Source organism: Prionailurus bengalensis, chromosome B4 (assembly GCF_016509475.1).
Source record: "Prionailurus bengalensis isolate Pbe53 chromosome B4, Fcat_Pben_1.1_paternal_pri, whole genome shotgun sequence".
NCBI lineage: Eukaryota > Metazoa > Chordata > Mammalia > Carnivora > Felidae > Prionailurus > Prionailurus bengalensis.
In genome coordinates, this window is record NC_057358.1 from 124128234 (window position 1) to 124154097 (window position 25864).

At 39.0% G+C, this 25864-nt stretch overlaps 1 protein-coding gene across 6 annotated transcripts in view; it reads left to right on the forward strand.

The window, feature by feature from the left end:
• The first annotated feature begins 347 nt into the window (after positions 1 to 347).
• The window catches only part of HCFC2 (host cell factor C2), a 48455-nt gene continuing 22938 nt past the window's right edge, over positions 348 to 25864 (forward strand). For 3 of the 6 annotated variants that reach the window (XM_043562366.1, XM_043562363.1, XM_043562365.1), the window contains exons 1-10: positions 348 to 550; positions 2035 to 2183; positions 3638 to 3798; positions 11682 to 11890; positions 12690 to 12774; positions 14415 to 14521; positions 14631 to 14819; positions 21800 to 21967; positions 22512 to 22564; positions 24036 to 24213. In XM_043562366.1, coding sequence (XP_043418301.1) covers positions 388 to 550; positions 2035 to 2183; positions 3638 to 3798; positions 11682 to 11890; positions 12690 to 12774; positions 14415 to 14521; positions 14631 to 14819; positions 21800 to 21967; positions 22512 to 22564; positions 24036 to 24213 — 1462 coding nt within the window. In that variant the 5' untranslated portion in view covers positions 348 to 387. The remainder of the gene's footprint in view (positions 551 to 2034; positions 2184 to 3637; positions 3799 to 11681; positions 11891 to 12689; positions 12775 to 14414; positions 14522 to 14630; positions 14820 to 21799; positions 21968 to 22511; positions 22565 to 24035; positions 24214 to 25864) is intronic. The other 3 variants (XM_043562367.1, XM_043562368.1, XM_043562364.1) reach the window with 1 other exon arrangement.

Here is a 25864-nt window from a genome sequence, read left to right on the forward strand (position 1 = left end):
GCATCGTAGATGCTCAATTAAAGTGGCCGTAAAGGCAAACGCTGTACTTTCTCCCGCTATACAAAACGGGGGGGAGGGGAGGGGAGGGGGCCCTGTGCGAGGGCTGGGGGCGGGAGACTCGGTCGGGGGGAAAGGTCTTTCCAGCCGGAGGCCCGTTGCCAAAGGGGCTCGGCCGGGACACGTAGCCCGGAGGCGAGGGCGGGGCCCCCCGGCCGGGACCCCTCCGCGCCCCGCGGGCCTCCAGCCTGGCCCCGGGCGCCCGCGGTCACGTGACACCCCCCCCCCGCCCCCGGCGCACAGCTGGAGGCGGGTCCCCGCCCTCCCCCGGGAGCGGAGGCGCCGGAGCGGGCGCGGTGCATTGTGGGCAGAGGGGCGGGGGTTGGGAAGATGGCGGCTCCCAGCCTCCTCAACTGGAGGCGGGTTTCCTCCTTCACGGGGCCGGTCCCCCGCGCCCGGCACGGACACCGGGCCGTGGCTATCCGGGAGCTGATGATCATCTTTGGAGGGGGCAACGAGGGCATCGCGGACGAGCTGCACGTCTACAACACGGGTAGGCGCGGCGGCAACTCTACGGCCCCGCCTGTGGGAGCCGCGGAGGGGGAGGGGAGGCGAGGCGGCGGCCGCGGCCCTGACAGCTGTCACCGCCGGGTCACTGCCTCCTCGGGCGGGCTGCGGGGAGCGCGGCTCGGCCGGGCGGGTCCGGGGTCCTCAGCGTCCCGGGCGGCAGCTCCGTTTTCCCGGGGCCCCGCGGGGCGGAACCGGGCCCTGAGCGGGGCGCGCCGGCCCTCAGGCAGGCGGTCCGGGACCTCCTCCCCACCCCCTCCCACCCCCCCGCGCCCCAGCCCTGCTGGCGGACGTAGGCGAGAGAGACAGACAGAGAGAGAGAGGGAGGCCGTTTTCACCCGCCGGGGCCTCTTCCCGGAGTCTCGCCCACTCCGGGGGTCCGAGATCCCTCCCCTGTCAAAAACCAAAACCAACTCCAAACCGAAGCTGCGCCGGGCCCTTCTCGTCGTTGCCTGCGGTCTTTCCTTAGGAGGGAGAGAGGCGGGGCGGGGCGGGGGGCGAGCAGGGAAAGCGAGAGGCGTTCTGGTAGGCTCCCCGCGAATACTGCCCCGCATCTGGCCGGTGGCAGTCGGGGTTTTTGCTCCGCTGGTCCCCCTGCGCGCTGGCGGGGGAGCGGCCGGTGGCTGAGCCGGGCGCCCGGCTCCCACAGTGGGGCGTGCTTGCTCAAGTTCAGCTGTGCAGCGCTCCGGAAGGCGACTGTCAGCTGGAGCGCCGCTGCGACTCACCAGTGCCCCTTGGCCGAGGGCCCCGGGGATAGATAGGAGGGCGGCGTTCCGTTTTCCCCGCCGTGGAAACGCGCCCGCTGTCGCGCAGGAGCTGTTTCCTCGGTGTGAGGCTGATTGCTGAATTGGGGGTCTATGTCACGATCAGCGACTCGGACCAAATAACTTAGTCATAGTGCTGAATACAGTAGTGGCGTAGGCGATAGGGGACATTTTATTTTATTTTTTCACCCTCCCCCCCCCCCCAGCACTCCACTATTTAGTTAAAAAGTTATTTGACAGTTTGGGGTAGTGTAGAAATCCTGGCTTTGGAAGGTGAGACCTGGTTTGAATTTTGCTCTGCCGGGTCACCAGGATCAGCGCTAAAGTCACCAAACTTAAATAGATTTTCACCGGTAGAATGGAGATGATGATACCAAGCAAGGTTTGGGGAAGAATTAATGACATCGATCAGGGTTTCTCCAACAGCAGCATGTGGCCGTTTTGAACCAGAGGAATTAGTTGTTGGAAGAGCTTGCACGGACCTTGTAAGATGTTTGGCAGCGTCTCTGGGCTCTACCCACTAGTGGCCAGTAAGCATCTCTCCTCTCCCTCTCCAGTAAGGCAACCGCCAAGTTATGTTGTTCTCCTGGGGGCAGAGTCATCCCCAGTTAAGAGCCACTGATCTAGAAGATACATATAAAGTACACACTCATAGTTTGTGACAACATTGTATCATAATTGGTCTTAATTTTATTTTGGCAACTAGTTACAAATCAGTGGTTCCTACCAGCGGTTAGAGGAGACATCCCTCCAGGTTGCGCTGCCCATGGATTTGTCTGTGATGGTACCAGAATATTAGTGTTCGGGGGAATGGTTGAATATGGAAGATACAGCAATGAGTTGTATGAGTTGCAAGTAAGTGTATTTAAAATTTATCTCAATCTGCAGCTTTAATAATGATCTTGCTCTTCATTCTTTGAAAGATTGTCAAATATTTCATTAATGTATTTGAGATAGTGTGAACTTCACATTTTAGAGCTTCAAAGAAAATGTTTCCACTTCACTAAAGAGCCAAAGTTTCTAACTGTGAGTCTTTTTTTTAATACTCAGTGTAACATTTGTAACATAAAGATATCTGTTACTTAGCATCAATTGTACATGTTACATGTTTGGGTTTTTGTATCTTAGTGTCATAGTTCTTGGATTTTAGCAGCAACAGAAGCATCTGGAGGGCTTGTGAAAACACAGATTGCTGGGCCCTGCTCCCAGAGCTTCTGAATCAGTATTGTCTGATGTGAGGCCTCCCCCCTTGAATTCTTACCAACTTCCCCTGTGCTGCTGCTGGTCCCCAGACCATATTTTGAAAACCTCTGCTCAGTTATAGAAATTGTTACCATTACACTAATAATCACTTTTTCCCCCTGGCAGTATATGTGCACATGCTCACAGACGCACACGCGCGCACACACACACACACACACACACACACACACACACACACGACAGTTTCTTATGTCCTTTTATGTTTGATTCTCCTAAACCGCACTCAGAGCCCTCTCTGACAGCCCTTAATTGACTTTTATTCCCAAACTGTGCATGTGTTCACAGGGCTATTATCACGAGGGCATCTGGTAATTGACAGATGTGGGTGAATTATACCTATTTATGAGCAAATCATTTTAGATAAATAGAGCATCCATGGCCAGAGTATAAGTTTTGGAGTTTGGTTTGTTAAATGACCTTTATGCATACTTAAAGGTTGAAATATATACTATGTATTACCTAATTTCAGAAAGTAAGAATGTATAAATTACATTTAATCTTTTTTTTTTAATTTTTTTTTAACGTTAATTTATTTTTGGGACAGAGAGAGACAGAGCATGAACGGGGGAGGGGCAGAGAGAGAGGAGACACAGAATTGGAAGCAGGCTCCAGGCTTTGAGCCATCAGCCTAGAGCCCGACGTGGGGCTTGAACTCGTGGACCATGAGATCATGACCTGAGCCCAAGTCGGACACCCAACCGACTGAGCCACCCAGGCGCCCCAAATTACATTTACTCTTAAAGCTATATATATTTAATTTTTCATTTGGAAAATATTTTGAAACTGTTAGCGTTTGAGTTATTATCATGTTTACTATTAGGTTGCTGTTGAGAAAAGCTGTGAATATGGAAGAGTAGACTGAATTTCTATTGCAGTGTTTATTTTAGTTCCAGAAGTTATCTGCTTACTTGTCATTTGTCCCCAGGATAGCTTATTGGAGCCTTCTAATTGGATTTCGATTAAAATGTATTGGTATGATGTTATACTATTGACAATATAGGAATGTTTTCCTGATTTTGCCTGATTGTATTTATGCTCTTTTTTAGGCAAGTCGTTGGTTATGGAAAAAAGTGAAACCCCACCCCCCTTCTTCTGGTTTACCTCCTTGTCCCCGGCTTGGACATAGCTTCTCTTTATATGGTAACAAATGCTATTTGTTTGGTGGTCTGGCAAATGAAAGTGAAGACTCAAACAATAATGTTCCCAGGTATGCTGATTCTTTTTCAGACCAAATGTTTGTTTTATGACTTTTAAGAACATTTAGTTTCTTTCATTTTTAATTACTAAAAGGGATGAAGCTTAGCCTTTTGCATTTGAACCTAACAGTGAACAAATTTGGGTGCACTTATATTTTCCGTAGTCCCTGGAGTATGTATCTGTCTTCAAAACTATGCCTTTTCTAATCAGAAAGCATCTTATTAAATGATACTAATATAACTGCTTATAGCAACATATTTGTATGTTTTGAGTCATGATGTATTTTAGTTGTCATAAATGATAATAAAAAGTAACAAATGGTTATTTTCAAATTAGATGTCTCTAGGGATTTGGTGACAAAAAATTTCACTACAAGATGAAGGCCATCATATCCATTTTTCATACAGGAAGCCATTAAGGTGGTTCATACAAGCAAATACTTTGTGAACCAATCCTCTCCTCTTTTCTCCAAACAGAACTATCACTACCTCTTTTCTTTTTTGATCACAGTGTTTTGATCACATTGTCATAGCACTCAGGATTTGGAGATTTAGAGTCCAAAAGACTGTTTTCTGATTCACTGCTTACCATGTGTGTCCTTTAGTGGAAGTAATCTAACCCTGTTTTCCTTGACTGTGAAATGGGACTGATTAAATACTTAACATTTCAGTGTCATTATAATGGCTAAATAAGATTGTTGGCATCAATCTTTCAATAAGATTGTTGACACTTTCAGGTTGTCATCAGCATGGTATCTACATTACATTGATGTTAGAGGCTTAGCTTTTTTGGTTTTTCAAACTGTAAAAAATAACACATACTAAAACATCACAGAAAACTTGGAAACTGGAGAAAGGAAGAAAAATTTATCCTACCATACTAATCCAGATACTTCTAGCACATGTCTTTTTCATTTTTAAGTTAAATAGATGTTTTTAGTTATAGACCTATAAAAATTCAAGAAATTAGAAAATATATGAAGTTCTTTCTCTCAACAACACTGTCCTCCAACAGAGGCAAACATAATTCAAGTTGATGTGCATCTTTTAGAATCTTTTTCTTGTAACATTTATTAGTCAGCTTTTTTTTTTTTTTAGGTTATATTGTATATATTATATATAATGGGCATGCCTCTCAAGTTTTTGCAGCTTGAGGGAGCAAATAGACGCAATGCTTTTTAAAGCCTCTGGTTAAAGCAGATTCATTTCTGTTCACATTCTGTTAGTCAGCGATCCAGAACTGTGTGTTCTGTGCTTGGCATTTTTGTTGAAAATCAATTAACTGTAACTGTAAGGATTTATTTATGGACTCTCCATTCTGTTCTCTTGATCTATATGTCTAGCCTAATGCTGGTACCACACTGTTTTGATTACTATAGCTTTGTAGTAAGTTTTGAAATTGGAAGATATAAGTTCTCAGATTTTATTACGCTTTTTCAAGAGAGTTTTGGCTATTCTGGGTCCTTTGCATTTCTATTTAAATTTAGCATCAGCTTGCCAATTTCTGCAACAAGGTCTGCTGGAATTTGGTAGGTACTGTGTGAAAAATATAGATAAAATTATGGAGAATTACTATCTTCTTAATATTGAGTCTTCCAACCCAGGAACCTGGAATGTCTCTCCATTTATTTAGATCTTCTTTAATTTCTCCCAGCAATATTTTGAGGTTTTAAATGTGTGTGTCTTGCTCTGATCTTATTAAATTTATTCCTAATTTTTTTATTCTTTTCAATGACGTGAATAGATTTGGTTTCTTAATTTTAGTTTTGGATTGTTTATTGCTAGTGTATAGAAATATAATTGGTTTATTGCTAATATATAGAAACACAGTTGCTCTCTGTATATTGAGTTTGTATTCCGTGACCTTGCCAAATTCATTTGTTATTTCTATGTATGTATGTATGTATGTATTTTGTTTATTTATTTATATACTTTTGAGAGAGAGAGCATGCAAGCAGGGGAGGGGCAGAAAGAGGAAAAGAGAGAATCCTAAGCAGGCTCCACACCCAGCAACATGGAGCCCAATGCAGGGCTCAATTTCACCACTGTGAGATCATGGCCTGAGCTTAAATCAAGAGTCAGACACTTACCTCACTCAGCCACTCAGGCTCCCCTCATTTGTCATTTCTTTTTTTTTTTTTTTTTAATTTTTTTAACATTTATTTATTTTTGAGACAGAGAGAGACAGAGCATGAACGGGGGAGGGGCAGAGAGAGAGGGAGACACAGAATCTGAAACAGGCTGCAGGCTCTGAGCTGTCAGCACAGAGCCCGACGCGGGGCTCGAACTCACGGGCCGTGAGATCATGACCTGAGCCGAAGTCGGACGCTTAACCGACTGAGCCACCCAGGCGCCCCATCATTTGTCATCTCTAATTATACCTCGGTGGATTTCAGTTTTATTATTATTATTATTATTATTATTATTATTATCATCGATTCTTTGGAGCTCTTTATATATTTTGTTCTTACATTCCAAATATTTTTTCCGTGTCTTTTGTCTACCTTTTTTTTTTTAAAGAGTTTCATTTTTGTCTTATCAGGTTTGACAATATTTTTTTATTGCTTTCTGGGATTTTTTTTTTTTTTCTTGCTTAGGAGTTTCTCTTATGCCAAAATTATTTTTCTATATTTTCTTTTTTTTTTTTTTTTTATAAATTTTTTTTTTTTAACGTTTATTTATTTTTGGGACAGAGAGAGACAGAGCATGAACGGGGGAGGGGCAGAGAGAGAGGGAGACACAGAATTGGAAACAGGCTCCAGGCTCCGAGCCATCAGCCCAGAGCCTGATGCGGGGCTCGAACTCACGGACCGCGAGATCATGACCTGGCTGAAGTTGGACGCTCAACCGACTGCGCCACCCAGGCGCCCCTCTATATTTTCTATAATTTCTAGTACATTCTGTATTTTTCTGATATATTCACAGATTTATTCTTTATGTTTCAAATATTTATAGATTTAGAATATATTTTTATGACTAGTATGAAGATTTTTACTTTTCCTTCCTAATGGATTTCTAATTCTCCCACCACCATTTATTAAATAAGCCATTTTTTTCCTCACTGATTTCAAGTCCTATCTCTGTCATATCTTAATCCTCATTTAAATGGGTCTTTTTCTAAATTCTCTAGACTAGGGGTTACAAACTACACTGTATGGGCCAAATTTGGCCTGCTATCTTTCTTTGTTAATAAAGTTTTATTGGAACACAGCCATGCCGATTCATTTGCATGTTGTCTTTGGCTGCTTTCGTATTTTTTTTTTTTTTTTTTTTTTAACATTTAGTTATTTTTGAGACAGAGAGAGACAGAGCATGAACGGGGGAGGGGCAGAGAGAGAGGGAAACACAGAATCGGAAGCAGGCTCCAGGCTCTGAGCCATCAGCCTAGAGCCCGATGCGGGGCTCGAACTCACGGACCGCGAGATCGTGACCTGAGCTGAAGTCGGACGCTTAACCCACTGAGCCACCCAGGCACCCCTGGCTGCTTTCATATTAAAAGAGCAAAGTTGAGTAGTTGTGACAGACCTGAAGGCCTCCATAACCTAAAATATTTACTGTCTGACTTTTTACAGAAAAGGTTTGCCAACTCTTATTCAAGACTGTATTCTGTTTCATTAATATATTTACCCTTTATCATTACTTGTGATCTTTGCTGTAGGTTTCTAGTATTTGCCTTTGGTGAGGTTAAAGAAATTTTTTTTTTTTTTAATTTCTAGTTTGCTAATTGGTTTTTTTTCTCTCCTTTTAACCAAAAATGGATGTTTGTATTCATTTCAGACATGGAAATGAACTTACTGATTTTTCCTTTAATCCATTAATTTTGTTAATTATATTGTTAGGTTCTGAAATGAGTCATCTTTTTATTTGTAGTTAACCCCCAGTTTGTTGCATTACAGTGTTCTTTTCATACTTTGCTGAATTCACTTTGCTAATATTCATTTATATTATCTGTATTCACTAGTGATTTTTCCTATAGTGTTTTTATTTGGGGTAGTGAGATCCTGTTCTAATCTGATTTGAGTATCAGGGTTCAGTTATTCCTGGGAACATAACCAGGGCTGTGTTTTGAGGTTATGGGAAGCTCTCCATTTTTTATTATGCTTAACTAACATAATTTCTTGAATATTTAGTAGAAATTTCCCATAATTGAGATTGGTACAGTTTAGGAAGATGATCGTTGACTGCTTTTTCAAATATCTCTTATAGTTATTGATCTATTTAGATTTTCTACTTTCTCTTGAGTCACTTGGTAATTTATGTTTTCCCTGAAAAATCACCCATTTCATTTAGATTTTTATATTTATTGATAAAAACTGTAAGACAATTCTCTGTATCTCTTTGAAATCTCTATATCTGCTCTTTTCTCATTTTTAAATGCATGTGTTTTCTTAACCAGACTCGCTAGTGGTTTGTTATATTACTTGTTTTCAAAGAACCACTTTTTAGTTTTATTATTTTTCTTTTTCATTTATTTTCTTTAACCGTATTCCATTTCTTTACATTTTTCCTTTTTTCTAACTTCTTTTAAACTTTTAATAGTTTGGATGCCTTTTCTAATTTTTTTCTAACTTCTAGTAATTTGAATGATTATTCATTTATTTTCAAATAAATGCTACATATTTTTCTCTGGTTATGGCTTTGGCCATATTCCATAGGTTTTGATATATAGTGCTCTTATTGTCATTAGTTTTAATGTTTTTTTTACATTTTAAAAAATGTTTATTTATTTATTTTTGAGAGAGAGGGGGGCAGAGAGAGGGAGAGAATCCCAAGCAGGCTTCACACTCAGTAGATAGCCCAGTGTGGGGCTTGTGCTCATGAACTGTGAGATCATGACCTTAGCTGAAATCAAGAATTGGATGTTTAACCAGGTGCCCCTATTTTCTCTTTAACCCAAAAGTAATTTGACATAAAAGTTTAGTTTCCAAATGGAAACTTTTGTTATTGTTGCTAATACCTAGTTTTATTATATTGTGATAAAAATATGTGGTGTATGGGGTTTTTCCTTCTTGGAGATTGTCTTTGTGGTATATGTGGTATATGTGATTGTTCCGTAGGTACTCATAAAGATTGTAAGTTCTTGACTGTTTGGGGATTAGGTTCTTTTAAAAAAAATTTTTTTTTAATGTTTGTTAAACGTCTCTTTTTTGAGAGAGACAGAGACAGAATGAGAGTGGGTTAGGGGCAGAGAGAGAGGGAGACACAGAATCTGAAGCAGGCTCCAGGCTCTGAGCTGTCAGCACAGAGCCCGACGTGGGGCTCGAACTCACGGACCGCGAGATCATGACCTGAGCCAAAGTCGGACGCCCAACCGACTGAGCCACCCAGGGGCCCCGGGGACTAGGTTCTTTATTAAATCAATGTTTTAAATTATTACTCTAAGCTTTTTTGTTTTGTGAGTCTAGGTCAGATCAACTTCTGAGTGACATGTTAAAATCTCCCAGTGTGATTATGCATTTGTGGTTTGTTCCTTGTATATCTAATTTTCAGCCTGTGTGTATTATTTTGTTGTAGACTTACCTTTTTTAAATAGGATTAACAACCAGTATGAGCTGGTACAGCATACTGGCTGGTACCCATTCAGATCTGTGTAAGTCTATGCCACATCACTTGTTAATTTTAATATTATCATTGCTGTTACTTGCTTATAGCTGGATTTAGGGTTCTTTTACTTTGTTTCCCCTACACGCTTCCTGCCCCCAAGAGACTTTGTCTCTTAATAGGGAAGTCTTTTCCTACTTTTGTTATTTTATGTTTTCCATCTATTCTGCTTATTGTTGCTTCTCTACCTCCAGCTTCCTGCCTTTTCCTGCCTTTGCAAGATTTTTAAAAATTGTAATGAGGTTGAACATTTGTGTATGTGTTTGTATATGTGTTTCTGTGTGTGTATACATATACATTTATACAGTTTTTATTTCTCATTCTGTGAACTGTCAGTTTATATCTTTTTGTTTGTGTCTATTGTGTGATTAGTTATAATATTGATCTTGTAGGAGCTTTTTACATTAGGAAAATTTTATCTTTTTTGGTGATGTGTACCAAATTTCTTTTTATAGTTTGTCTTTCTTTTGACATGGTTTTGTATTGTAGTGTTTTTTTTTTCCCCTAACCATCTTATTAACTGTTTTCCATAGACTGACACTGCTTTGCTTATTTTTCCTTTTCCTTACTTTTTCTTGATGTACTGTTTTCTTCTTTCCTCTTAATGATTTGAAAGTTATATGTGCTAATTCTGTGCTTCTGTTAGTTGTTCAGAAATTATTACACACATTTAAACTGAGAAGATCTTGTCATCTTTGAGAGTAGATTACTGTCTTCACCTTCTTTTACTTACCCTTATTTTCCCATATGTTCCATGTATTTTTGAATCTTATTCCAGATTATAATACCGTTAAGAAATTAATTATTTGGTTAGTCTTACTGTTTGCTTAGATCTCACAACCACACTTATAAACATAAATTTAAATGTGATTACAAATCACTGATTTCTTTGTACCGCCATTTCTCTTATTCAGTGTATTCTTTCTTGGATTTCTTTCATTTCTTTCATTTTTCTGAAATGGCATCTAGTGTCATGTTTTTCCCCAAAACAATTATATAGCTACATTTTGAAGTTTTATATGTCCTAAAGTGTTTTGATTTTGCCCTCATATTTGAGTAATAATTTGATAGGAAATATATTCCTATAAAAGTCATTTTGCTCAAAACATTGAAAACATCAATGTCATGCATGAGAAGTTTTATGCCAGTTTCTAGAGTTAAAAAAAAAAAAAAGCTATGCAGGGCATTGCTATGACATTATAGAGTGAAAATTTTAAAAGAAAAAAGTTACAAAGCAACATTTGTAGTATGTCTCATTTATGCATATGTGGAGATCCATACAGAAAGGGGGGTCAGAAAGGGTATTTACTGGTGCACCTGTGTGGCTCAGTTGGTCGAGCATCCAGCTGTTGATTTTGGCTCAAGTCATGATCCCAGGGTCATGGGATTGAGCTCCCCGGGCTCTGTGCTGAGCGTGGAGCCTGCTTAAGATTCTCTGTCTCTCCCTCTGCCCCACTCCCCCACTCACGCTTTCTCTCTAAAATTAAAAAAAACAAAAGGGGGTATTTACCAATTATTGTCAACAGTGATTGTCTTGGTTATCTAGTACCATGTAATAAACCCCCAAAGAGTTTGTGATGCAAAATAACATTATGCTCAGGGATCCTGTGCATCAGGAATTAAGATAGGACACAGCAGTGATGGCTAGACCCTGAGATGGGAAGGCTTGAATGGTCACTCCCACATCTGATGCCTCAATGGAAATGGCTGAAGGATGGACTGAACTGGGGCCATCATGCTGCATGCCTATGTATGCTGCTTCAGACTTGTGTTAGTTGGACTTACCTGATGCTTCAGGATTCCAAGAACAAGTATTTTATAGTGACTTCTGACACTTGGTCACAGCCTCAGAACCAAGGCTTGGCTGTGACCAAGCCTCAGAAGTCACATAGTGTCATATCACCACACTCTAGTTGAAGCAGTCACAAGCTTGCCTGGAATTGAGGGTGAGGACAGACATAACTGCCTCCTGAATGGAAGTGTCAGAGAATTTGTGGCTATGTTTTCAAACCATCACAGTTGTTGTCTTGGATGTGAGTGTTGGTTAAATGATGGCAGGAATTTTTTTAATCTCTTCTGTTTGCTGCTGATCCCCGCAAGAGTACCTGGTGCATGGTAGTTTTTGATAAATACGTGGTGAATAAATGAGGAAGGGGTTTTTGCTCTCCTAATGCCTTTCTGTACTAAATGAATGTTTCATAGTAAGCATATCTTATCTTTATAAATAGAAACAAAAATCAAATAGAAGATATATGTTCTGTTAATGTTTTAATATTATTTCATGATATCCTAGATATTTAAATGATTTCTATGAGTTGGAGCTACAGCACGGTTCTGGTGTTGTGGGTTGGAGCATTCCAGTGACTAAAGGGATTGTGCCTTCTCCAAGAGAATCCCACACAGCTGTGATATATTGCAAAAAAGATTCTGGAAGTCCTAAAATGTATGTCTTTGGTGGAATGTGTGGTGCTCGCCTGGATGATCTATGGCAACTTGACTTAGGTAAGCTTACCTTGATTCAGACTCAGGAATTGGTTTTGATTGATAAAGGAAAATGTAAAAATCCTTTGAAAAATATTTTTGTTAAAGTATTTATCGAGTCACACTTAGGTTTATAGAAGGCACGTGTAGCCAGCTCTGGAACAGGTGAGATGTGACGTGAGTGGTTGCTGATCAATAAAGTTAAACAAATGAATGTTTGGTTTATGGCCGTAACTCTCCTGTGTTCCTTATAAGTAGGGTCGCCATATGTCCTGGTTTGTCTAAGGTGACTGATTAATGCTTATTGTCCCATGTAACTATCAGTAGTACCAATTACCACTCTGTAAAATGTCCCAGTTGGGGATGATCAAATTTATATGGTTACTCTGTCTACAGAAAATGTAGCATTAGTAATGTTATTACTGGTCAGTGAAAAACCCTGGGCTAGCTAGCTCTTTTTAAAAGGATCCTAGGAATGAAGTGATTGGGAGGTAGGTGTGCCTCTCACTTTTGACTATCTTCTACACAATGTGCTCTTACTTAAAATGTGAAAATCTCTAATTTGGTTTTAATTCAAAATTGGTGGCACCCTAAATACACCTCTGTATTTCAAACACTAACGTTCAAGTATAAATAGATTACTATAATTAGCTATTTATGTTGGCTGTAAATGCTCATTTTAAGATGAAATTCAAGTAATGGTTTTGAAACAGTTTTGCTTCTTTTTGGTAAGTCCTTTTTTATTTTTTAAGATTCTGCAAGTTGAGGTAATTTGCTATTATTAGACCAAATTGCTAATATACTTAATTTTTACTTCTAGAAACGATGTCGTGGTCAAAACCAGAAACTAAAGGGACGGTGCCACTTCCACGAAGCCTTCACACAGCCAGTGTTATAGGAAACAAGTATGGTGGTGGTTTCTGGTTTTTTTGTTTTCCACTTTTTTTTAACCAACTTAAGAAAGACACACACAGGGAAGAGTGGTGCTACCAAGTTCTTAGGAATAGATTATTGAATTTAATAGTGTTTGATTGTTTCCTGAAGCAAAAATAATAAGCCTACAGAGGCTAAAATACTTCGGCATTTTCTTGTCATGCTGTCTCTTATACTTGTGTGCATTCCTCACAGTGCTTTCCTTGCACAGAGTACATTTACTTAAGTCTGAGGCACAGGCATCTGAGGAACAGATCTGTTCTCTGTTGCCAGGTTTGACACACCTAACTCAATGTTTCGTTTTACTTATTTTTGGTAGTACTTGACTTACACTCAGGTATGTACTCAGAATGTACACTCACTGGTTAAACTTTGGATAGAGTTATGGTTAGACCGTAAACTCTGTAACCAGATGCCTGAATTCACGTCTCCAGTTTTGGTACTTGTTGTGTATGACCTGGGGCAAGGAAATTTAATCTGTCTATACCTCGGTTTCCTTACATATAAAATACAGTCAATAATAAAACCTACTTCACGAGGTTGCCTTCAGGATTAAATGGATTAATACATATGAAATGCTCCAAACAGTGCCTGCTACATAAGGAGTACGCCATAAAGGTTAGCTATTACTATCATCAGCAAGTTCCCTTACTTGTGCATTATTGTGTAAATAGAATTTAATTAAATATTTTCTTGTGTAGGGACTTTACCTTAAAAGTAATGTTTTAGGAAACAGCTACAACCTCATTAGTTCCTTTTAAAAGATAGCCATAAACAAAATCTGATAGGTACATTTTAAAAAATCTCAGAACCCTTTTATAAAATGTGGTTTTCCCCTGGAACTCTAATATAGAAAATAGGTATAAAATAGAGCTTCTCCAGTTGGCATGCTGTCACATCGGCCCTAAGCTCTGCCTGGTGAGCCTTTCTCCTTCAAGCAGTCATTAGGCATGTCTCCAGAACCTTTAGGGGCCCGAGGGACATAGTTAAAGGTTTTTTGTGTTTTGTTTTGTCTTAATGTTTATTTATTTATTTTGAGAGAGAAAGAGAGGGAGAGAGAATCCCAAGCAGGCTCCTGCGGGGAGCTCGATCTCACAAACCATGAGATTGTGACCTGAGCCGAAATCAAGAGTCAGACGCTTAACTGACAGAACCACCAGGTGCCCCAAAAGTTTTTTATTTGAGTGATATCAGTGACCAAAGTTATAAGAAACTTAATCTTCTTTGGTTACTGTATGCATACAACTCTAAATTTGACTTTGGATATCATAGATCATTTGACTGTCTTTCTGAGTGAGGTTCACTCATTATAAATAGTATTGATTTTCAAATGTATTAGAATTGAAATATTTTCCACTTAAGTAACTTGCCAGAGACAAATAATTTGATTCTGTATTGCTTCATAGAATTGTAAACTCTTCAGAGAAGATTGCTTTATTCATTATCTTATTCCCATTACCTTGACCATAATAAGTGAGTTAATAGTCCTGAAGCTTTGAGTAAACAAGTAAGTTTAAGTCTATTCTTAGCATTGAAAATCTAAAAAGAAAAAAAAAGTAAAGCTCTAGAAAAAAAAGTCAGCCACTTTATGTTCTCTCTTTTTGTTGTTCAGGATGTACATTTTTGGTGGATGGGTTCCACATAAGGGGGAGAATATTGAGACTTCACCTCATGATTGTGAATGGAGATGTACTAGTTCATTTTCTTATCTAAATCTGGGTAAGTCTTTTAAGAGCTACTTATTGAAATAAAATTTATTAATAAAAGAGTTCTTGTGATTTTGTTATTTAAGAGCAATACTGTAGTCATGGATATTGCTGTCTTGTAGATACAGCAGAGTGGACCACCCTCGTATCGGATTCTCAGGAAGATAAAAAAAATTCAAGACCAAGACCACGAGCTGGACACTGTGCTGTTGCAATTGGCACTCGATTGTATTTTTGGAGTGGAAGAGATGGCTACAAAAAAGCACTGAATAGTCAAGTTTGCTGCAAGGATCTTTGGTATCTTGATACTGGTAGGTAAGAGTATTTAACGAATAGAATTTTCTTTTAGGTAAATAAATACCTGAGCACTGTCTGTCTCTTAAGACTTACTGTAAATGCCACTGCCTCTCTTTTCCATAATTAAAAATGAATGGAAGAAATATTACATTGGAGTAGATATTTCTCACTCCATGAGAGGTTTTTTTAAAGTTTATTTATTTATTTTGAGAGAGAGAGAGAGAGAGAGAGAATCCCAAGCAGGCTCTGTGCTGACAGTGCAGAGGCCAGTGTGGGGCTCAAACCCACGAACCACGACATCATGACCTGAGCCGAAGTTGGATGTTCAACCAACTGAGCCACCCAGGTGCCCACGAGAGCCCCTCTCTTTGAGTGTGTAGACTGGGATATGGTGACTCCCTTCCAAAGCATAGAATATGAAAAGAGAAAAACAGTGGCTGTATGGTAGAGAAACCTGGAAAACACCACCTTAATCAAGTAATCAGTGTTAATATCACTAGTGATAGTCATGTTAATATCATTTATCCCTGCTTCTCATATCATGTGATAAGAAGAAACGTCACCTTTGTATTACCCCAAAACCTATAACCCCACTCTGAGAGAACATATCAGATAAGCGCAAATTGAGGGACTTTCTAGACATTCTACAGAATATGTGAACAATACTCTTAAATAAAAGTTTCAAAGTGATGAGGGGGGCTTTGAAAGCAATGAGTTGGACTCTTGATTTCATCTCAGGTCCTGATCTCATGGTTCATGAGATCAAGCCCTGCATAGGACTCTGTGCTGGCAGTGTGGAGCCTACTTCGCATTCTCTGTCTCCCTCTCTCTCTCTGCCCCTCCTCTGCTCTCTCTCTCTCTCTCTCTCTCAAAATGAATGGATATGCACTTTAAAAAAAGTTTCAAAGTGATGAAAAACGAGGAAAGTGAGAAATAGTTACAAATTGGAGGAGACTAAGGAGATATGATGACTAAATGCAAGGTGGTACACCCTAGATTGGATTAAAACAAACAAAAATGTAAATAGAAAATTGGTGAAATCTGAGTGGTCTGTAGTTTAGTTAACATTATTATTCCAGTGTTAATTTCTTAATTTTGACAAATGTGTTAGCATTAGGGGAAACTGAGTAAAGATAAAGAATATATGGGCACTCTGCATTTTTTTTTTGTAAATCTAAAAGTATTCCAAAGTAAAACCACTTTTTAAAAAGTATTACAACACTACAAATTTATTAAATATGGAACTCATCTATTTTTTAATAAATACTTATTGATTGATACTGTATACCAGGAATTGTTCTAAATTGTTCTAAATGCTGAGAAGTGAAATGCTACAGCAGTGAAAGAGACTGATAATATCCCTGATGTCAAAGAACTTATATTCTTAGAGAGTATGAGGGCAGGGGATGATGGGCACTAATCAAACAAATTAACAAAATCAGTTCCATTTCTGGTAAGCATGTGAAGACAGTAAGACCAGTGGGATAGTAATGGGAGGCACTGGAGTAAAGAGGGGTGGGTTAACTTTGGAGTGGGTAGTTAGAAAAGTATGAAATGGCATTTGGAATATAATCCAGATGGGGAGAAGATGCTATCCGTGGAAAAGGCTGGGGGAGCAACACTGTAGGAAGAGTGAACAGCAAGTACAAGGGCCCTGAAATGGGAATGCGTGGCTCGTTTGGGCCCAGTGAAAGAGGAGAGTGTAGGGATGGAGGTTAGAAAAGTGACCACAGGACAGATCTTGTAGGGCCTCAAACATCATGGTAGAGTTTAGATTGTTTATAAAGTACAAAGGTAAGTTATTTATTAGTTTGAAGGAGAGACGTGTTGTGATCTGATGTACATTTTGGAATGGCCACTGCAGTTGCGTGGAAAATAAAATTGGAGGTGAGCAAAGGTGCACACAGTGAGACAAGTTAGGAGGCTTTCACAGCAGTCAGAGAAGTCTTAGACTACGGTGGTGCCAGTGGAGATGCAGAGAAGTGGCTGAATTCAGGATGTGTTTTGGAGTTCTTGTTGACAGAACTGGCTGATGAATTGGGGGTGGCATATGACAGAAAGGACGGGAGGATGAAGTTTTTAGCTTGAATAATTTGGTGGTATTTCCTCTTACTGAGCTGGAGAAGACTGAGGAGAAAACTGGCTTGGGGAGAAAATTAAGAGTTCCATTTAGACCATGCTAAGTTTGAAATAAGGAGATCAAATAAGTAGTTGAGGAACAAAGAAGTCTGGAGGCCAGCGGAGAATCAGATTTGGAGATGATGTAATGTGCACTGTTATATGAGAAAAGCAGATTATAAAGCATATCTATAATTCCAGGGTTTTTTTTAAGTGTATAAATAGAAAATTCTGGAAGGGTACAGTAGTATGCCAAAGTGTTATCTAAAAGATGAGGGACACCTGGGTGTCTCAGTCGGTTAATCATCTGACTTCGGCTCAGGTCATCTCTCACAGCTTATGAGTTCGAGCCCTGCATCAGGCTCTGTACTGACAGCTCAGAGACTGGAGCCTGTTCAGAGTCTGTGTTTCACTCTCTCTCTCTGCCCCTCCCCTCGCTCGCACTCTGTTTCTGTCTCTCTTTCTCTCTCAAAAATAAATAAACATTGGGGCGCCTGGGTGGCTCAGTTGGTTGAGCATCCTACTTCAGCTCAGGTCATGATCTCGTGGTTTGTGAGTTTGAACCCCGCATCAGGCTGTGCGGACAGCTCAGAGCCTGGAGCCTGCTTCAGATTCGGTGTCTCCGTCTCTCTCTGCCCCTCCCTGACTTGTGCTCTGTCTTTCTTTCTCTCAAAAATAAACATTTTAAAAAAATTATAAAAGGGGCGCCTGGGTGGCGCAGTCGGTTAAGCGTCCGACTTCAGCCAGGTCACGATCTCGCGGCCCGTGAGTTCGAGCCCCGCGTCAGGCTCTGGGCTGATGGCTCAGAGCCTGGAGCCTGTTTCCAATTCTGTGTCTCCCTCTCTCTCTGCCCCTCCCCCGTTCATGCTCTGTCTCTCTCTGTCCTAAAAATAAATGAATGTTGAAAAAAAATTTAAAAAAAAATTATAAAAAAAATTAAGATAATTGATGGGGCACTTGGGTGGCTTAGTTGGTTAAGCATCCAACTCTTGGTTTCAGCTCAGGTCATAGATCTCACTGTTCATGAGTTTGAGTCCCGTATTGGACTCCATGCTGCTGGTGCGGAGCCTACTTGGGATTCTCTCTCTCTCTTTGCCCCTCTGTCTTTCTCTCTCTTTCTCTCTCTCTCAATAAATAAATAAACTTTAAAAAAAGATAATTGATTTATGCTAAGTGAAATTAGTCAGAGAAAGACAAATATCATATGACTTCACTCATATGAGGACTTTAAGAGACAAAACAGATGAATATAGGGGAAGGGAAGCAAAAATAATATAAAAACCAAGAGGGGGACAAAACATAGGAGACTTTTTTTTTTTTTAAATCCTTTATTTAAAAAAAAACCTTTTTTTTTTTTTTAATGTTTGTTTTTGAGACAGAGAGAGACAGAGCATGAACGGGGGAGGGTCAGAGAGAGAGGGAGACACAGAATCCGAAGCAGGCTCCAGGCTCTGAGCTCTGAGCTGTCAGCACAGAGCCCGACACAGGGCTTGAACTCACAGACTGTGAGATCATGACCTGAGCCGAAGTCGGACGCTTAACCGACTGAGCCACCCAGGCGCCCCCATAAGAGACTCTTAAATACGGAGAACAGAGGGTTACTGGAGGGATTGTGGGAGGGGGGATGGGCTAAATGGGTAAGGGGCATTAAGGAATCTACTCTTGAAATCATTGTTGCACTGTGTGCTAACTAATTTGGATGTAAATTTAAAAAAATAAAAAAAGATAATTGAAAAAATAATAAATTGAACAACAAAGTTAGAGACTAAATGCTTTGTATGGAAGAGGCACATACTAGCAAGCGGGAAAGGAATACAGAAAATCCAACTTACTGTTGCATCTTTGAAATTGGGAGTTATTACCTGAAGTCCAGGGATAAACTTCAATCCCTGAGATTGGAAGAAAAAATGTGTGTGTATAAATTTCTCTTGGTAGTGAATACATCACTTGAAGCAGATTGTCTAAGCGATCTGTGACTTTTAAAAGATTAAAAATTACTGGCTCTGAATGGCCAGTTTTTCCATAAACCTTAGATGATGTCAATTTAAAAGGAATCATGGCTACTATCATAAAGTTGGAATTTAGATTTTGCTTCTCCTCTTGATAAGTTGGCATGAATTTTGGGAACTGCGGAAATGAGGGCTCTTCATCTTGCTCTTTTTCACTTATAGTTAATCTTTGTGAATTTGATAGCATTTAAGAGTAAATAATGCCATAAGGCTTTTTATTAAAAACAGTCCTTTGCTCCCACCTTCCTCTCATTTTCCTTGCTTCACAAGCATCTGCTTTCAACTCTGTTAAACAATCCTTTTGGGATTTCCTTCCATATTTCCATATAACATTAATATATTACTTTGATTTTTTTCAGTTTAGGCATAAAATGATCACTTTCTACTATAACAGTTAAGGATTTATCTCTTCTTCCCACCATGCCTTGCTTCTCTGCTCTATACCTTTCCTACCCTCATTCTCTCAATATGGTTATGCAGCAATTTTGTTAGATGAGTAGTCATTGTTTACATTATGACCGTATAAACACTGTTCACAGGTGAGCCATGCCATGGATTAATAATTGTCATTTTTGTTTGTCTTTGATTTGTATGTATTTACCACCAATTCAGTCCATACTCTTTAATTTGTTTAAATCTTCTCTCATTATGGTTAGATGCATCAGATATATTCTATCATATTTCATCATCTTGAAGAAATTTCTCCTGGGTCTCCTGGTCTGGGTGGCTCAGTCACTTAAGCATCCAACTCTTGGTTTCGGCTCATGTCATGATATCTCTGACCCTCCCCTGCTCGTGCTCTCTCTCTCTCTCTCTCTCTCTCTCTCAGAATAAATAAATAAACTAAAAAAAGGAAAGACAAGAACCATCTCCTGCTCCAATCTGGGATGGTTGGCATGGTTCTCCTGCTCCACAAATCGTGCACACTGTCATCCTGGAGTCTCCCTTCATCATCTTCCTGGAGATATCTTCTGCCTCTCACCTCTGCCAGATTCCCTGTTTCTAGTTCCTGTATTTTTCCCTTTCTTAGTTAACTTTTTCTTTTTTTGTGGAGCACATCCCAGGAAAAGAGTGCACAGGAGATAAATTTATTTTCAGATCTTGCATTGTCTGGAAATATATTCAGTCTTCCTTCCATTTAATTGGCTATTTGCAGGGAAATAGAATTCGACACTGGATGTCATTACCCTTCAGAATTTTGAAAGCATTGTTATATTGTATTTAAGCTTCTAGTGTTTTTGTTGAGAAACCCAAACCACTTCTGATTTTTATTCCTTTTTTTTTTAATTTACTTATTTATTTTGAGAGAGAGAGTGTATGCAACAGAGGCAGAGAGAGAGGGAGGGAGAGAATCCCAAGGAGGCTCTGCACTGTCAGTACAGAGCCCGATGCAGGCCTCAAACTCATTAACTGCAAGATCATGACCTGAGCCAAAACCAAGAGTCGAATGCTTAACCAACTAAGCCACCCAGGCACCCCTGATTTTTGTTTCTTTAAATGTGACCTTCCCCGTCACCTTTGGTAGCTTTGGGGACTTTTGTCTCCATTATTCTTAAATTTCATGGTGATGTGCTTTGGTGCATCTATTTTTAACCCATTGTGTTGAATACTCATTGTGCCCTTTTAGTCTGTAAACTCATGTTCTTCAGTTCTGGGAATTTTCTTGATTTATTTCATTGATGTGCACCCTTCTGTTTTCTCTATTTTCTCTTCATGCAAGCTTCTGTTGTGTAAGTAGTATACTTCTTGGACCTGTCTTCTTTTTGTTTCCTTATGTGGGTTGTCTTTAAGAAACATAAATAAACTGGGTTGAGAATAGGATCATGGAGGAATCTACATGGGGAATAGTTGAAGGAACTAGGCTTACTTATCCTCCAAATCATAGTCATCAGTTTTTTTCTGTAAAGGGTCAGATAGTAAATATTTTAAGCTTTGCAGGCCGCGTATGGTCTCTGTTATAACTATGCAACTCTGCTGCTGTAGAATGAAAACAGTCATAACTAATACATAAACAAATGAGCATGGGTGTGTTTCAACAAGACTTTAGTTACAAAAACAGGCATAGACTGGATCTAGCCCATAAGCCAGCCAGTTTGCTGACCCCTTCTCTAAAAGATACAAAAAGATAGATATCAGACATGTTCTGTAATGATTAAAATATAGCTTATAGATATCAACTCACTAGGAGACTAAATTTTCTTATGTAACTGTCCAAAGATGGAATGTACTCCCTTAGGAATTGTGAGTTCCCTGAATTGGTAGGTAAACAAAAAGAGGACAAGGATATTGTAGAAATAATCTCAGATCCTTCTTTCTAGTTCTAAAAGCCTATGATTGTTACTTGTTTTGGAAATGTTGTAATATTTCATATCAAAGTAGTTACCTGTTTGGGGTAGTACAAGTTTTGATAAAAGGGTATTAACTTCAAGAAGTTGTGTTTTCCCAAAATATCATGTCCAAATCATATTTGCTAACACTAACAGTATTTCTAACATGTATGCTATTGGCTGAAAATTGGCTCGTTAAATTAAAAACTTACATAGGTAAAATAATGTAGCTCTAACTATAAAATACTTGGTGCCCTGCCCCCACTTCTAGGATTAAATATTTCTTTCTGATTCTGGTGACTCACATGGCTTGGAATTTTTCTATTTGTATAAGGAATTAAATAAATAAGTAGGACCAGAACCCCAAACTGTTTTCATTTGACCTACTATAGCTAAGTGTATCTGAATACATCTCCCTGTGGGTAAACAGGTGAAATACTCATTGCTGATGTTTTCAGAGCCCCAGGCCCACACAAATTGTACAAGCAAACTCTTGATACATTTGAAACTTAAAAGTATAATATCAATATTGTTCTTTAGAGAAACCGCCAGCACCATCACAAGTACAGCTGATCAAAGCCACTACCAACTCTTTCCACGTCAAATGGGATGAAGTGCCTACAGTTGAGGGCTATCTTTTGCAGCTGAATACAGACTTGCCACACCAAACTGCATCATCAGATTCCTCACTGGCACCAAATCTACAAGGTAACATAATTTTCACCTGGAAGTTTGCATGTTCAGATGCTTTTTTAAAAAGTGACTACAGGAAAGCCTGTGATTAGGCCTAGTTTTAAAAATGTTATGATGTGATGTTTTCTGCCTGGTTAATCAAATATGTTGCATTTCAGTTCCAAAACTTGCCTGTCTTCCCATCATGATGTGGTAGGTAGAACGCATAGACACATAGGATAGAATGTTTTTTCTGCAGTTCACTCTGATGTACTTCCTTGTTTCGACATGCTACGTGACTTCAGGAGATGGTTTTAATTAGCTTTCATAAATATTTCAGCTTTTTAAACAAGTATTCAAAGTAATAGGCACTTGGAAAGTAAAAGCAGATTTCATTTTACATGTTCTTTTGGAAAGGATTTCAACCAACCAGTAAGCAGACTATTAAGAAAATAGATTAACTTTGATAAAGATACTACTTTTTAAGCTTTAATACATAACTTTCAGAAATACTTGATTGTAATATATTTTATTGAAGCTAATTTAGAGCATGTCAGTCTGAACTTTCTCATTCCTACAGGAGTCAGAATGGACCCTCACAGACCAGGCAGTAATAGCACCGTTCCTAACAGTGTAAGTTAAAACAAAAATTTATGATGGTAAATGAATGTTTATGGTTAGAGTCCCAATTTTTATTAATATTTGTAGCATATTACCCTAGGACAGAGGTTCTTAACTCTGGCTGCATATTAGAATCACCTCTGAGATTAAAAAACAAACAAACATACACAGAATCCCAAGCCTTTCCCGAGATTTAGTGAATCAGAATCTTTAGGATGATGCCCAGGTAACTCAGGTTTTAAGGAAAAGCTCCATAGAGCACTGTGGCACTGGCCTGGATTGAGAACCCCTAACCAGGAGACTAAAGTCTACCTTCATTGCACACAGCATCAGAGGCTAATCCATTATAATTTATACTTACGGTGTCTTGAAATCTGTATTTTGACATTTCTAAGTATCGTACACACTCCTGTTTTAAGTTTCTAAAGATGTACTTCAAAAACGCATATGAAATATATTTCTTTACTATGTACTTCATTGGCCAAAGAATATGAGTTGCTAAGTTGAACACTGATGTTTGTGAGGTTATTTCTTGTTTATGAAGTGCTTCACAGTAGGTATCTGTAGAGACTAATGAATAAGCTCACTAGGATTTACACTGGTTTTTTATGGCAAGCTGCTGTCTGCGTATACAGTAGATTCTTTTCAAGGGAAATGATGTAGGGATAAGCTCACGTGTTCTGAACATGGCTGTTGTGGACAAATATCCTAGAGCCATGAGAAGTTATAATTGACAATGGAGACAGAAAAGTCACAAAAAACAGGTAAGTAGAAGGGGGCAGCAATATTGGGGTTTTTGAATGAAGCCAGGTAACTTTTATGGCTCAGTAGACCCATATATATTGCTGTATAGTAACTGATGTTGACCTTGATGACCTGAATTATCAAAAAGTTTAAATGTGTTCATTATAGTGTGTACAAGAAGGCAAAGAAAAACAGAATTAAAGAGACTGATATTTAAAAATGTTTAATGGCAAAGAATATTGATATGTGTATGTATTAAATCTTGATATCTATTTGGAAACTCAGTCATATAGAATAATTCATTTGCTTGAACTGAGATTTTATTTTTAGGAGTCATCAGGTCTTTAAAATCCATGTTGACTTTGTTAAGAAAATTGGACAAATGTGTTAAACTCAGTAGCTCTGGTGTTGTCGCCTGTGCTGCATACATATTTACTTGCATGCTAACTACCACTCATAAAACATAGTCTGCCCCCCCCCCCCACAGAATATACCCTCCTATTCCCCTTTATAACTGGTCTTCTGAGAATGGAGATTAAGAGAGGAAATGGGTTTTTAAACTGTTGTAAAATTTAAAGAATAATCCTATACAAATTAAGTGTATAATTTAAACTGTTTTATATCTTGGTAAATTTATTTTCAAAAGCATTCAAGTTGTAAATTATTTTGCTTGTTTTTCACATGTATTTCTATTTAACTGAACATTGTTTGCTACAGTAAACTGTTTTATTTCTTATAGATCAGCGATACAACGAACAGTGCAAAAACTGAACATACACCTATGAAAGGAACTTCTGTGAAAAACAGACCAGATCTCAAAGCATCAACTGATTTTAATGCTGCTTTACATCCATCTATGGCAACTAATACTTCTAATCATAATAGTTGTGTTGTGGATATGTTAAGGAAAAATGAAGGTATAAAGATGACATTTTTTAAAAAATGTTTATTTATTTTGAGAGAGAGAGAGAGAGAGTGCAAGCAGGGGAGGGGCAGAGAGAGAGAGAATCCCAAGCAGGTTCCGCGCCATCAGTGCAGAGCCCAACACAGGACTTGAACTCACAGACCATGAGATCATGACCTGAGCCAAAACTAAGAGTCAGATGCTTAATCAACTCATTCACTCAGGTGCCTCAAAGATGGCACTTTAAGTAAAGCCAAAGCTTTTTTATAATAACGATAGGGAATTATAGTCTCTGAAAAAGTAAATGTTGTATGGTTTTGATCCATTTTCAAAATAATAATAAACTATCCACATTGACCCTAGTTAGAGTGATGTCAGGATACTAAGAAAGCACTGACCTGAATTGCAAAGCTTAGTTATGAGGTATGGAACTCAAATGAGGCAAGCTCTTGTATGACATTTGAGGTTGGCCAGTATGTTCAGTGTCACGTTCCCATTACTGTATTTTCTTAGCACTTAGAACTATCTGAAATTATCTATTTGGGGCAGGGATTATCTTGTTCATCAGCACCCAGATCCATGCTTGGTTAATAGTAGTCATTTAGTAAATATTTGTTTAGGAAATAACTGGATTATCCTCAGAAAGATAGTTCATTTATGAGAACTGTTGATTACATTCATGCGACAGCTTGTACTTTGGTGATCCTTATATTTAAAATGAGTTCATTTGAATATTCTGATGCCATTTCAGATAATTGTATCTGATTTCAGTATCTAAAGTTATTTTATAAATCTCATTCTGATGTCCCTGATATAGAAACATATGACTTTAGAAACGCCTGGGTGGCTCAGTTGGTTGAGCATCCAACTCTTGATTTCGGCCAAGGTCATGATCCCAGGGTTGTGAGATCAAGCCCTGTGTCGGGCTCCAGGCTGAGCGTGGAGCCTGCTTGGGATTCTCTCTCTCCCTCTGCCCCCCTACCTCACTTTTGTGTTCTCTCTCTAAAATTAAAAAGGAAAGAAAGAAAGAAAGAGAGAGAAAGAGAGAGAGAGAGAAAGAAAGAAAGAAAGAAAGAAAGAAAGAAAGAAAGAAAAAGAGAAAGAAAAGAAACGTGACTTTATTTTTAATTTGAGAAAGTCATGACAGCTGATATAAATCTAATGCCTCTTCAGTGATACAAACTTAACAAGATGAATATTATTTTTATTTCCATTTTTTTAAATGTTTATTTTGGGGAGACAGTGCAAGAGGGGGAGGGGCAGAGAGAGAGTGGGGTACAGAGGAGCCGAAGCGAGCTCCATGCTGACAGCAGAAAGCCCGATGTGGGGCTCAAACTCATGAACCATGAGATCGTGACTGGAGCCAAAGTCAGACACTTAATCAACTGAGCCACCAGGCACACCTTTATTTCCATTTTTCTTAATGAGTCTGTGGTAGGTAAGAATATTCAATGAAAATAATTTCCTGTAATTTTTCCTTATTTCATCACCTGTGCAAAAGGAGAGCACTTTTGTTTTATTGATTTTCAGGTGGAATCATTTGGTTAAAATTATAAAAGCCTGGTCCTGGACCTCAATTTATATTTCTTTCTTATAGTAATTTTCTATGTCTATCTTATAAAGAAGTTTATGCTCTTGAAAACAAATAGGAGCTTTGAGATTTC